Below are 14,873 nucleotides of genomic sequence, written 5' to 3' on the forward strand. Positions count from 1 at the left end.
ATTTATGTATTTATTTATTTTGTCCTACATTTTGTCTTTATGTATATTTTTTGCTCTACTGAGCAGCTATTAAAAAGCTCAATCACTTGTAAGCCATTTACTTTTAAGGGCAATTTTAGTTGTGCGTACTCATGTTTTAAGCTCAATAGCTTTTAATGGGGGGTGTCCAATAGTTTTTTGTTATTCGTGGCAGAACTCAGTCTCATTTTCTTTTCCTTTTGGCTTCTCCGCAAATTGTAGTTGCATATTGTCAGGCTTCCACAATAAAACTGAAACAGTTTGGTCTGTAGAATGTTGTCAAATAGTGTTTTTTTTAAACACAGCATTGCCTGAACAGTATGAGATGGATTAAAAAAAAATTCGAATCAATTGGCCATAGTTTGGATGCTCACACATGTTCATGTCGAGTTCCTAAATTTCCCACAGGTACTCTTTCACTACCAAAAACAAAACAAACAAAGACAATTTTGGGTTTATTTCCAGCCCAGGTCCCCATCGCCATCAGAACATGGGCCACAGTTTTTCTTTGATTCCAGAGAACAACCGACTGTGTATTGTACTGTATATTTGCCAGATAAATAGCATGTTGCTGTTGGCCCGAGGAAGAAACTGGACCATTGGCGCAAAGAAGATACAATACAATTTATACAAAATCTCATCAATCGCTGCTAGGAATTGCTGACCACTAACAACTTTCTGTGATGGAAGTCATGTTGTACCATAGTTGACCTACTTTTTTCCTCGTTCGTTTTCAATACTGAATGGCCACCAGTCCGGTGTGTAGCCCGCCTCTAGCTCAGCCGTGACCCTGAAAATGTGGAAAATGGATGGATGAATCAATGCGTACACTTGCTGTTAATGTCGAGCAACTTCGCAATGCCACTAAAAAGGAGTGTACCAATATTCCACAGTCGACAATCAATACCTTGATTAACTCTATGCAAGATATTGCTTTTGTGGCGTTACTGCTACCTCCCCCACACTCTTTTCCACACTTCTCCCTTTGCATCTTCTGTTGGTTCTTGCTTATCTGCAGCCGCGACTGAGGCTCTCCTCTGTGGCGGTGGGAGGTTAAGAGCCTTGTTGAAGGCAACCTCAACCCACACCTTCCAAACCTGATCTGAAACCATTGACTTACTTTCTCTGCTCGGATGTCACTGTGGGGGGACACACAACACTCACTCTCACTATTTTTCTGTCCAATGTTCACTTTTGCCTCCTTTAAAAAAAAAATGTTTTAAGTCTTGGATAAAGTAGAAGAATTTTCAGCACTTCTTCCTGTTGGCAGAAAGAAATCATCTCAATAAATATCGAACTGTATTTTTGTCTAGATTTCAGAAAATGCGCTCAAACCTGCTCTTGCATCTTGCTCTTCAATGTTCAATTCTTTGTGTCTTTGGACTCATCTATCTTGGATCTTTTGGACAATCTACTCTAGCAATTTAGAAAGGTTCGCTGAAAAGGAAAATATAATTTTTGACACCGTGCAGCTTGCTTGATGTTTTAAAAGATCGGAAAGCCAACATCAAGCATTTGTTTTCCCTAATTTTTTGTCTTGATCGTATTTTTATGTATTTGAATAAAATACTATATATTTTATTTTTTGTCTTGATCATATTTTTATAAAATACTGTATTTTTTTAAACAGGTTAAAGGATTTTATTTGATTTAATTCATTACTTCAAATGTTTTCCAGTGTATCACCAATGACCCTAGAAAAAAACTTTAATGAGCAAGAAGTAAAATTGCTGCCATTAAGACCGTTGTTTCTACAGTAAAAGATGGTGAACTGACTGGAAGTTCCAAAAATGCAACTACCAAAGGGTAATTTCTTCATATTTCAAAACTGAAATATGAATTAAAATGATTGGTAGGATGGAATGTTACTTGGCTTCAGTTAGTGGTATGGTTTACCTTTGGGTTGAAAATTAGATTGTAAAATGATTGATTCAAAATAGAAATGAAACAATATCAAATGTATTATTGTGATATACTTGATTACGCTAATCATACTTGAACTGCTTTGTTACATTTATGGGGGTTTACGTTCTGCTTTTAGCAGCATGTATAGGAAAACCAGAGACTTTAATTGGCAGGCACTTGCTTTCGGTCTGTATGTTGAAGAAGCTAGAAAAGAAAGTGTAAAGTGGTTGTCGGTGGCAACTGCACCAAAGTGCATTCACAGATGTTCACCCGTGTAGCCCCATCACTCCAATTTGCCTATATGTTGGCACGGAAGGTCATGCTTGAAGTGTTGATGCAGAGTGGGAAGGAAAAGGGCTCAGTCACAGTTGTAGCCTCCCAAAGAAGCAGACAATTTGTACTAACCAGTAAACAGATGAGTCTAGAATATAAGGTCTTCACAAAAAAACAACTGCATAGCTACAGGATAAAAACTTCTTTCACTTTCACTATTGAGAAATGGCAGAATCTGAATGTTCTGAACTCCTATTTCTCTCATGTTATACTGTATTCTCAACATTTCATGGTTGATGTCTTGTTCTTTTCAGGGCACAGGCGAGCTTAGATTGAATCATTGGCGGTTGTTGCACACTACATTCTACTGTAGTTACTTTTAGACTCAATTAATCAGTGACATGCGGTGAGGGTTGGGGTTGGTGAGGCACTGACTCACAAGTCAGATTTACAAGCATACATGGTTGTTATCCCATTCTTGATTAAATTGAATAACATTTTAAACACACCACTGTACATTTAAACACACCACTGCAGTATTCTTAGCTTTACTTGTAAATAAACTCTTTTTAAGAGTATCAATCCTTTTGAAACTAACGTGTTGTAGCCCGTCCCGGGAGGCCCGTAGTTTGAATGAATCCTCGCAAATCTGGCGTTGGTCTTCTTTTACTTATGATTTCTTGCTTTGACTGAAAGTCACGTTTTGAAAAATGTCTTATCTTCGAGATTATATCCTCCATTTTCAGGGAAAATAAAGCCAAATAGCAACGCGTTCGCACCGAATGTTGTTGTTGGTTTTTCTTTTCTTTTTTCTTCTTCTTAATTTACTCTCGCATTTACTCGTGTCGTGAACTATTAGCCGCAGGCTCACTATCTTTGAGGCAAAAGTACTGGCTGCATTAAGGCCCGTATTTTCCCGCTGACTGCAAGCATGCGCCGTTTGCGCGCGCTCAGTACAGTGTGTGAGTGGTGCACACTCTCACACGCACGTCCTGAGAGGCACTACCTCTCATTGCCTCAGCCTCCATGAATCTCGTCTCCCGAGACAAGAACTACAGCTATTTTGACTATGAAAATGATCCAAATGTATAGGAAACACACCAAAATTGCATTAAAAGAATAGACAGGACAGATATTATATTATGTTTTATTATATTATTTATTTTTTAACAACTTATGGTGACAGCTGAGGAAACCATGTTGAGCCCTTTACCGCCCCTGGTGACAAGGTGAGGCACTGCCTCACCTGCCTCCTATGGGTGCACGTGCCTGCAATTAATCAACTGTCACGTGATTAAAGTAAGTCGCTATGACTACTCAATTTATTCATTTTGTATGATACATTTGTGGTCTTGCCAATTATGATTTGCTTGTTGAACATGATCATCAAGGCAGTGAATATAATGCATGGTTCAATACACCGGAAAGGTGCTATAATATGATTTGTCATGTCCTTTTCTCTTTTGACGTGAAAAAATTGTTTGCCGATAAGTAGTATTAGTCTCTGTTCAAAATGCAGTAGATGCAGCATGGACAGAAGTTTCACTTCTTGGGTACTTTGATTAAGAAAATGTCTCCTGCCTTTCAAAAAGCTGGTCAAAAGGACATTTACACTGTAGCAAAAGGCTTCTCTTCATCATTTCTTCATCCTCAGCTTTTACACAAAATGTCGCTCTGACGTTCATTACAATATGAATTTAGGTGGCAGGCAGTTGGTGTTGGCGAAAAATGTTAACCACTAGAGACTCCCCTCAATCACACTCTTGGACCATTATTATGTGCTGTATATTTAGAGGGACCCTGAAATTGGGGTCTTGGGGAAGGTGGATGTGATTAATGCATGAATTCGTTTGCTTTATCTCAAGTCTGGCAGCCCGTGAACCGGGGATGTCGGTGCAATTAAAGGCGCGTGGCAGGCAGAAAAAAAGCACTGCCTATCTGCAGATTGCAGACCGACTTGAAGAACGCGGGCAGCTCAGTGAAGGTCCCAGCAATAGCGCCTATTCAGTCCTTAATCACCTCCACTAGTCATTAGGGCCTTCTTTTGTTCCACCCGTCGCTTTTTCTTGCAGATAAAATTTGCCTGGCACAGTAGTGAGAAGTGCTGGGGGAACACCATTAAAAAATAGTCACAGAGAAAATGAGGAAGAAGGAGAGGTGATGGAGTCAGATGACAGAATTCACAGGGACAGATGGACCATGAGCACTGTAGTAATTCATTTTCATCATTCCCTTTAGGAGCGTCAAATGGGAGACATTTTACCTCGGAATCATGTCAAGTTCAGCTCGGTGTAGCCGTGACTACTTGATTTACCTTTAAATGAATGTTCTAACTTTGAACTCTCTGAGTGTGGCACAATGGGAACTAATGCAGGGACTTCAATTTAAAGTGTGGCTTTTGTTGAATAATTCCATTGCAAATCTTAAAAGAGTCTTATCAGAGTCATCTTGCTGCTCTTTGGTATGATGTCATTAGATAAGAGTCTGCTAGAAAAGACCACAAAAACCTACCTAACCTTATCTTAGCCTGTCAGGGCTAGACTGTCAAGTATACAAACTCAATTCTCTATTTAGCTGTGTCTCTAGCTGATATATTTTTTCCATGCCGTTCGTTAACAAAGTAAAACCCAAGGTCAGCGGCAACTATTTTTTTGTGGGAAAGAGGTTGGACGGACATTTAAAACAATAATAGAATAACAACTGTAATGCAGCACTCACTACCAAAGAATGAAGTCTACGATATAGCGGGACCGCAATATTAGAGGGATTACTGTATACAGACACAAGATAAATTTGTCTATGATATTGCGGGACCACAATATTGAAGGGATTACTGTATACAGACATAAGCTAAATGTGTCAACCCGTTATACAGTTTTTAAATATATATATATATATCTTAAGATATATATATATATATATATATATATATATATATATATATCTTAAGATATTATATTCTATCAAGTTAACATTACATTAACAAGGTGTCCGGTGGTTGAGGTGCTAATTTATTGTCAACTTAATTGAAGCAGTTAAAAATAAATAATTATCAGTTATGGGGATATGTAATTGATGCATCACACAAAGCTGCAATGAAGCTTGGGAAGCCTGTTATCTACCATGCCTTTGAAAAGCTTTAAAATAATCTTTTCAAAGTGTCCTGTATTAAAAAACAATCTCACTACTTTTTTTTTCTTTTTTTTATATAATATATACAACCAATGTGTTATTGTAAGCATGCTACATTCTTTGCATTATTCTGAAAGGTTGTTGTCTAACTGAAAATGCGTACAGTATTAGTCTTGTCACTGAATGTAGCAGATATCCACGCATGGAAGCTTGGATGCAAAGCTTTGATGATAACACTGTAATACTGCTGCTGTTGGCATATTGGGAAGATAAGGGTTGAAACAAAAAACAAGATGGAGGTAAAGAGAAAATGATGCTCTTATCCCAAAGCCTTGCTCAATCATCCCACATGGGATTTATAGAACAGGTATGAAAATGCCTCGATTGTCACATTCACTCAAAGGCAGACATTTGAATGCAAGGGAGTAAAGGAACTATAGCAGAAATGTTTTAACACTTCTCTTGCACTCTCTTTAGCAATTTGAAGAAGGCATCTGGGATATAGCAGAAATACTCTCTGTATTTTTGTTAGCTTCATTATACGTAAAAAGCTCATTCTATTCTATTAAAGGAAACAACAATTCCATCAGCTAATTGAGTGTCACATTCATGCATAGTAAATCAAGGGGATTTGGTAATCATTCCCAACACCTAGCGATAGAATGAGCATCTGCAATTCAGATTATCAGATGTACTTGACTTGAGTTAGAAGGCTTGTTGCTTGATGTCTGTCAAAAACTGATCCTGCGGAACATTTTGGGTCATGCTTCAAATTGTTCAAAGCAGTATTAGGAAATAATAATTAAATTAAATGTATTTGCCTTTTAATTACATTCCTTAAATGATTAGAATAATTAGAATAATAATAAATGATTAGAATTCATAACATAATACCACCTTCATTAATATGATAAAATGTCAAGTGATCATTTGATCATGAATCTGTATACATTTTAGTAGTTTTTGACCACCACCGGAAAAGCTTAACATTTATCTTGACAGTGTTTTATTTGTTGGCTAATTAAGGCCTTTATGGCAAGTGCGATGACTAATCTCGCGCAAGAAAAAAAAAAAAAGGCAGCACCGCCCCTTGACCCCCTGGTTTCGCCCCCAGACACATTGGCGTGTAATTACCACAAATAGTTCAACCACTAATGGTTTCCTAAAAGCTCAACAGTGGGTACTAATGGTGGTGTGTTGAGGAAGAGTAGCTGAGCAAAGGGGCGCATATGTTTCTTTTTCTTTTTCTTTTTTTTTATCTCAAGAGTTGCATCATGCTTTAACTAAATAAATACAAAAACTATTGCATGTCCCCACCATCACACAGCAAACAAGTCAAGGTCTGAGTGAAAGAATTCTTTATATCAGTCAAGCCTTCAGTGGTTACTGCAGTATGCTCTTATTTCATTCCGACATGATGTCCACTTTGACAAAAACTACACTTGGAACGGTCTCGCTTATTTTTATTTCGATGAACATCAAACGCTGACTGCGCTCGCTGCAGTTTTGTGGACACTTTAGGGAGGTGGCCGGTAGCAATGGATTAGTTATACTATCACTGTGTGCCATCGGTGGTTACTGAAAACTATATTAAAGTCACTGAACCTCATCACAAGTGAATCAAACTCGAGTCATAAAAATGCTAATATTTGCGTGACTGTGCTGAGTTTAGGCTGTTTTCCATGATGTTGCATTCATGGCCTTCAGTAAATGCTGAATAGGCTTCTCCGGGGGATTGCATAGAATGTGAAGTGAAATGTGTATTGAGGAGAAAGCTGTACTCCATAAGTGACTGTAATGTGATGCGCGGTCCTAAATGTCCTACAATGTTCTCAAAATGATTGTTGATTCACGTCTTGGAGCAGTTAAGGGTTAAGTGAGCCTTTGAATCACATCTGTTTGCGCTCTCATGAAGAGCTGTCAAATATTTCAATTTTTTATCCATTAAATCTTGAATGTTGAATCGCCAATGTCTGTTATTTGTTTTTGTGCCAGATACTTCTCCGCACTCAAGGCAGAAGGCGCCCTCCACTGATCTGTGCTACATGAGTGAAATCAGCAGTCTGATGGACTTCAACTCTCCTGATGCCTCCCTAGACAAAGGTAATGCCGTGCACATTTCTCACTCAAGAATACACTGTGAAAAAGATTGCAAGTTTCCACGGGTTCAGGAATACTCTTTGTTGTAGACGTTCTTTCAGCCGACATCTACTTGTCATTAAGTAGATGGTGTTTTTTTAATTCCAGAAGAGTACAAGCTTGCAAAGATGTTCCATTTGCCTCACCTGTGGTAGTAATATTGGCCAGGTGTCCCAAAAATAATGTTGTCTGTAGTTCACTGCATTATGTCTCTTGTCAACAAAATAGCATCATGCATCTTTATCAACATCTTCATACACTGACTTTCTGTAAAGAGAGGAAATGTTTGCTCTGTTGTTGGTCAATCAGTTTTCATTGGAGGTGTACATAAAATATGTACACCCAATTAATCACGATAATGTTTAATACTACAGAGAGCACACTTTGCATGCTTGCACATTATCACCCAATTTCCAGCCCTAAAGGAGGAAGGGTTTTCAATTTTAAAACTGCCTGTATAAACCGGACTCATTAAGAAAGTATGTGGAGGGGGGGGGGGGGGGGATCTCTTTCAGGCATCCTGCGCCTTTATTATTTATTTAGTTATTTATTTATTTATTTATTTTAGAAACGACCATACTCGGAAAAACAACATTCTGATACAAAATGTGTGATTCATTTGCTTTGTTCTTATGAGAACACAAATCACAGGTCACTGGGTCACACCGGCATCTTCATGCAGATCTATTACTTTTGGCTTCAGAAACTCTGTTAAATGTATAGTCGTTTCACAATTCATGTTCTTGTCCGTTCTTACGTCCTTGTGATCTTGTAAAACGTCATGAGTTGCAGCCCAAGTGCCATTCAAAATGAAAATACACATCAACCAACAACACACAAAATAACTTAAATGAAGATGCATGAGCTGGTTATTCAGCTAGGAAATTAGAGTAAAACTTTGACTTGTGCTGTTAAAAAAACAGGTGATAAAAGACAGGAGAATGTATATAGATATCCAAATACACCTGTCCCCTACAGAAGCCCATCAGACGATCGCCACCATAAATAATATCCAAGCATCTCCACTGCCATTTCCATGCGTCAATAATAGCTTCGCCAATAAACTCATTCAGAATGGCTTGGTGAGACATTCTACTGCCTCTTACCTTGTAATTATGACCCTGTGGACCGAGTTTTTGATGTTCATGGTCATGTTGCAGTGTGTCTTCTTTGCTTGCTCAAACTCTCAGTGGCTTTAAGAAGTGATTAGTGAAAGATGAAAAATGAAATCAAATTGTGGTTTAACCCTCATCTATTCAAGCGAAAGGGTGGCCAGATGGTGCTTTTAATTTATTGCACTAGATTCTGAGGATAATAAAAGATGAATGCCTAAAGTAGAAAAATATGGCAAAATGTGGCAAAGTAAGCAAACGTTATAATATTTTCAGAGCAGCAATAAATGCTCGTACACCGTTTAGTTTGATGTCAAAACAAAAGTCTTCAAGTTGATATTTTATTGTTGAGTCACACTGCCCATTTATAGACTGTGCCTAAGGTGACATAGGAAAACGATGCAGGGTGAGATGGAGGTCGTGGCAGAGGAACGGATATCCCCAAGATTTGAACACATCAAATCCCAATGGTTATCCACCAGAGATCCCATGTGGTGAAATGTATGAAACTGAAGCAGTGAGGAATGTGCTGACATATACAACAACTTTCTTGTCTTTGCTCATGCGGGGATTCACAAACTGCGCTACCACAGTGAAACAAGCAGAGCGACACATTTTCCAGCTAAAACATGATGAGCATTTGGGAAATTCTGCGACGTCTTGATTTTTTGGGTGTGGGGGAATTTTGCAGTCCACTCAGCTTGGGACAGAAGTAACTTAATATCAGTCTCAAAAAACTGGTCGCAAAACAGTACAAACATGAATTATAGGTTTTTAGAAGTACCAAGACTTTACAAAATGCTGTACCAGATACCACAATCAGTACAAGGACCAGCCGAAAGCCTGTTGAATCACTTGTCAAAGACAGGGAAGTCCAAGTGCCAGTCATCAATCAGACCAAAACACGAGGCTACGTACAGAAAATTGAGTTTATAAACACTCAGAAACAGTAAAGCCTAGGGCTGTCTGTCAAAATTAGCTTTGGAGATGAATTTAAATGATATAGTAAGTGGTAAAGATAAAGCAGTATACTCAGTTTGATTTACTTGCTGTGGCATCGTGACTTCTGCTCACTTTGTAATCAAATTTAGAGTCACTGCCGCAAAGAGGAACAAAGATGGGCTTTTAGTAGTTTTATGTTTATGTTTTCCATTGCTGGAGAACTCATTGGAGAAATCTAAAACAAATTGAACACGTAAAGCCAAGTTCAAAAGTGTACATTGTTAGCATCTCATCTGACAGCAAAAAACCTTGCCTGAGTTACCTCCATGAGAACTCGCCTGACAATCAACACTGCTGGCGCTCATTGGTTGATTAAAAGTTTAAGTGAGACATTTTGAGAGCTCTTTCTGTAAGAATAATATAACATGCCAAAAAAGCTGAGTCACTTTTTGATATATTTAGAAGAATTGTATTCAAGAATGAAACTAAGCTGTAGTCTGACTCTAAATATGTATTCTATTTAACTACTCTATTTGGAAACTAAAAGTACGAGTATAAAATATCATTATGATGAATTGCAGAAGAATGTGTGATTAATTAGTTACAAAAAAATGAATACCAGCATGAATAAAAAGACAAGTCAGAGACCAAAAAACTACCACTATTCATAAAGGAACAGTGAATGAAGCCTCAAGTGAACTCCAGCAGACGCCATGACCAGCACATTAGTTAAGTAGCTTTCCATCCCATAGGGAGACATGATAAATTACACTATTACGGCTTTTCTCCAGTTTCTACTTCTTGCAATTCAAAGATATCGAATACAAGGCTATTGCGTTTGAGCTCCTTTAGAAACAATTTCTTGCTGACCTTAGAAAGCTGATTCTTACCCGTTTTAAAATTGCTTTAAGAGCTTCTTATGAGAAAACCCACAGCCCAAAAAGATTGGAGTTCCACTTACATTATCTGATTTCACTTTCATTATGAACTCATGTGACTGTAACACCAAATTACCCATCCATCCTCTCATCCAGCGTCAAAAGATTTCCGCTATCATCCTCTGTGATTTAATCCAGTGATATTATATTAAAAAATAAGGTTGCCAGTCAGTGAAAAGGGATTTTGAATTTGAGTTAGGTTTATTATCATTATTTTAACACAGATGAGTTTCATAACTTCATTCCTCAAATAGATGTTCGCTCATTTTGTAGTTGTGGGTGTCTCACTTAACCATGCAATTGAGCCCAGTTTTGTGGCTTGTTATTGAATAATTGATTGAAGCAAACTCAAATTTGCAATGCCATTACATGTCATTAAATAGAATCACAATTGTTAGCCCGTCGTCATGAAACCGGTTCCTAACACAGAGTTTCAGCGTAACCTCTTATTGTATACAGTACAGTAAAATTTGCACTATAAGGTGCAACGTTTTCCCCAGCTTTAACCACTTCTACCTATAGATTATTTATATGTGGCCTTTCTATTACCCCATTAGTGTCTCATTCTGGTCTTTTTCTTTAGTCACCAAAACTGTTTAAATCAGATTCTGTCAGACTGAAGTATTTGGATTGGTATACTACCCTCATGCAAAAAATATCTGCATATTTTTGTGCGTATTTTTGCGTATATTTTGTTGACCTGTGCTGTTTCAACCTTTTATTTCCTTCACTCTGATTCATGCTCTTTTCTCCCCTTATATTTGTGTATTCAGCTCTCTCCTGAATGTGCAATATTTAGTTTGGCAGATCCCAAATCTCTCCAAATGAGAGGTAAAGTGTTATTGCTTCAAACTGCTTATATGTCATAAATGTTCATTCAAAGTACTTTCAACACAGCCTCACTGCCATGGTAACTACCCTAACCTAAGTCAGCTATCTTAATGACGATTTAGACAACATAGACAGCGACTGGAAATCATTGCCAATGTGGTCATCTTTAACCATCAAGATTGTTACTCTAGCATAAACACGTCACAAACAGTTACGAATAAAACATCCAACAATACTCGCAGCAATCTCTACAGAACTGCAACATCTCATCTAAGAAAGGGAGTTTTGTGGGACAAAGACCTTCTGTGTTTAGCACAGCCATGCATTATTAGCATATTGTTTGTGTAGACCCTGAAGCAAGTCACCAGCTGTCAGGCGTGTTGCTATGCATCCTGCCATGGTGAGCACGCATTCGCACTCACCTGTGTGCAAAGCCGCACCTTGACTTGGCTCCGCCTTTGTTTGTGTGTCTCGGTGAGAGTGTTTGGGCAACATGGGGAAATTGTGACAGCCCCACTGATCTCAGTCTACTGTTTGAATGGCGAAGGAGGAGCCCCGTACATAAATGGCCGGAGTCGCCTTTCACAGGTACACTAAGAGGGAACACCGCAGCAGCAGCACCTGGGTACTGGATATTTGCTGGAGTCGATGCAAATCTAGGCACTTGTGAGCTGAGTGTCTGTGTCTGGGAGGTTGTTAAGGAAGTTTTGTGAATCGTCAAAGGCTTTGGCAGAGTACTGACTGATCCTGGAATCCTTTGGAGAAGACCCCTCTCAGAAGGGGATGAAGTAAGACAGGGAGCAGACCAAGTGTGGTGAGTGCAAATAAATGCTTCTGGCCTTTTTTTTTTGTAAGGGATTAAAATGGAAATGCAGCAGTGGGTCATTATTTTCTAGAAGGGAGGATCCCACCAGCTTTTTTTGCATATTGAATAACTCGCTCCTGTGTCCACAGGGAGCATTATCTGATGGTGAGTCCTCCCATCCAGTCACCTGTTTAACGGTCGAGCCGTTGGGAGACTTTAACCTGCCTGTACTTCAGTGGAGGTTTTTGTTTTCTTTCCCAGTCTGAACTCTGTTCCGACCTTTAACCTACAAATTCAAATGACTGAACAGCACAGACAAGAGTGGAGTTTTGCATTAGTGTTGAAGGTTTTCGGCGAGGTCACTCAATTGTGTAAAATGAAGTTTGCCCTCAATCTCTGTTTTGCTGTTGCTTCACTCTGTAAAAGGTCAATGTGTCTACTGTAAACACACACATAGAGGTTTGTCGTGATTGTACATTTGCATTCCAACTACAGTTTTATATCTTATTCATTCCAACTAATTATGTTTGATATTAGTTTCCGCGCGGGACAAAAATATACGTACATACGTACAGAGGAGCACGGAAACCCTGCTTGTCACGCTAACTGTATGAAAGTGTTTCAAGCCACATAACACTGATGTGTCAAATTGGACAAAGCAGTCTATTTTTCATCAAGCTTAAGTGAAGGTTTGGTTGTGGTAATTGGTGATTTTTGCAGCAAAATAAACACCTGGAAGCTACAGAGTGCTTTCTTTGTGTAAAAACTTCAAGTGTTGCAATGCATTTGCAATTGTGCCTGATGACTCAGCTTTTCTTCTCGGATTTCTGTGATAGCGTCTGTGAATCCTGCTTAGGTCAGCTGTTTGACTATTTGGCTTTGCAAAGTAGACCTGGACAACATTCAAGATTTGGTCATTAAAGCCAGTGACAATCAAAGCATTGTGTCGAATAATTTGTAGATTGATGTTTGATCTTTGAGTACGAGCCAACTCTAAGACAACACTTTTTTTTTTTTTTGCCCCGTCTGATACTTGCACTAACACTGAGAAAGAGGCGACCATGTCAGCATTGTCGTGTTTAAAGCTGAGTGAGCTTGTCGTGTAATTGCCTTCTTTTTTTCGTGGCGTGCTGCAGGTGATGGCAGCAGGAAGCTCCCTCGGCCTTGCATGTTGGTTACTTCCATCACACCGTGGCTTGCTTAATTAGATTTGGAAGTAAGATCACCACTGGTCAAGGAACTCACATTTATCTCGAGTCAGGGCACTTTCCCCCTTCAAGCTGCTACAACCTTGATTTACTAAGCACCTTTGTTTTCCAACTTCTCTCTGCGACACAGCATTTGCGTAGTACCAGACATTATTAAAAAAACTAAACTAAAAGTATCTTCACTTGTGTGCTAGTGTGCTGTTGATTGGTATGTTTTCCACATAACTCATAAATTTAACAACCAGCAGTCATTTGTTTATTGGTGCTCTTGGCTAAGCTTGCAGTGCCGCAGAGCGGACTCCTGTTTACATTCTTGTGACCCCCTTAGTGATTTTTTGTGACACATTAGTACGCTTGGAATTTTTTGGTTGAACGCCAAGCAAACCAGAGGGGATGTATACATTGTTTACAAAAATTCATCCACCGCTATGTCATTTTGAAAACAGTAAAATAATTTTATAAGTCTATGGATGTGAGGATATTTTGGTGCCTTAGCATGTTAAGTTGGATTCAAAAACATTTTCTTTATGAACAAAACTTTAAAACAAATTTACTTTGACTGGTAGTAATTTTTCGACATTGAATAAAATTATTCTTATTTCTATAATTCCACAACCACACCTCTATTTCATATTCAAACACACCATTTTGGATTTTTTAGCAACACAATTACCATTCTGGTTTTTGTTGTTGTTGTTTGTTTTGGCATTGTGTGCTCTCTTACTCCACCATTATCCTCAGCTGCAAAGTTTATTTCTGAACAATGCAGTAGACAGAGACACCTGCTCTGTCAGAAAGATATGAACCTCTTACTTCCCCGTGTAAATGAATATATTTGCACACATAATAGGATTAATCTGTCAAAAGAGAACCGCTTTCTTTGCTATGTTTCGAGTCTCACTGCAAGAATGTCTTGTTGCAAAATGGACAGTATTGTTTCTTCTTTGTTCTGTATGTTCTGCTTTATTGCAATATGGAGGGAGGGAGGTAAGTTGAATGGAAATCATGTTCGTACAGCAGCACAACTCCTGTCCCAGATACTATGACACATCATGTCTGGTAAGATAAACTAAACCCGTAGAAACTATTTTCAAACATTATGATGAATTTCATTAATTGCCCAAAAATGTTAGCTAGACACATCGAGAGGAACCATTCTTCAATTGTCTTCTTTTGCTTACTTTGTAGCATAACACGTGTTAGCGCAAAACTTGCATGAGATCATGAAGGTGGCTAAATGGCAGCCTGCAACTCCATTGCCACATGTTTCTGTAGTTGTGTTTTCAAGAGTCCAAGCGACCAGTGCATTCATCACAAACAACAACTCTACCCCCATGTCATCACTGCAACATCCATCTAGTTTCTTGGAAACGCTGCTTAATCTCACAAAAGCAAATGTTATCAAAGGATTACTTTTAATCCACAGTGCAGACTCGTTCTGAGCCTTCAAAGAATTGTCCCTTGGGCAAAAACAACTGGCAATCATTGACTCATTGTAAAATATTTTTTTAATTTTTTAATTTTTTTTCACAAAGAATTTCTCCAAGAACAAATTACATTCGGAATGCAT

General features: G+C 38.5%; 1 protein-coding gene across 6 annotated transcripts in view; it reads left to right on the forward strand.

The window, feature by feature from the left end:
• The window catches only part of LOC125989157 (kazrin-A), a 131,591-nt gene that overhangs the window by 81,860 nt on the left and 34,858 nt on the right, over nt 1-14,873 (forward strand). For 5 of the 6 annotated variants that reach the window (XM_049755226.2, XM_068649935.1, XM_049755227.1 and 2 more), the window contains one exon: nt 7,324-7,431. In XM_049755226.2, the coding sequence (XP_049611183.2) occupies nt 7,324-7,431 (108 nt within the window). Of the gene's footprint in view, nt 1-7,323; nt 7,432-11,750; nt 12,105-14,873 lie in introns of those variants that run through there. The other variant, XM_068649937.1, reaches the window with a different exon arrangement.

This window comes from Syngnathus scovelli, chromosome 2 (assembly GCF_024217435.2).
Source record: "Syngnathus scovelli strain Florida chromosome 2, RoL_Ssco_1.2, whole genome shotgun sequence".
Taxonomy (NCBI): Eukaryota; Metazoa; Chordata; class Actinopteri; order Syngnathiformes; family Syngnathidae; genus Syngnathus; species Syngnathus scovelli.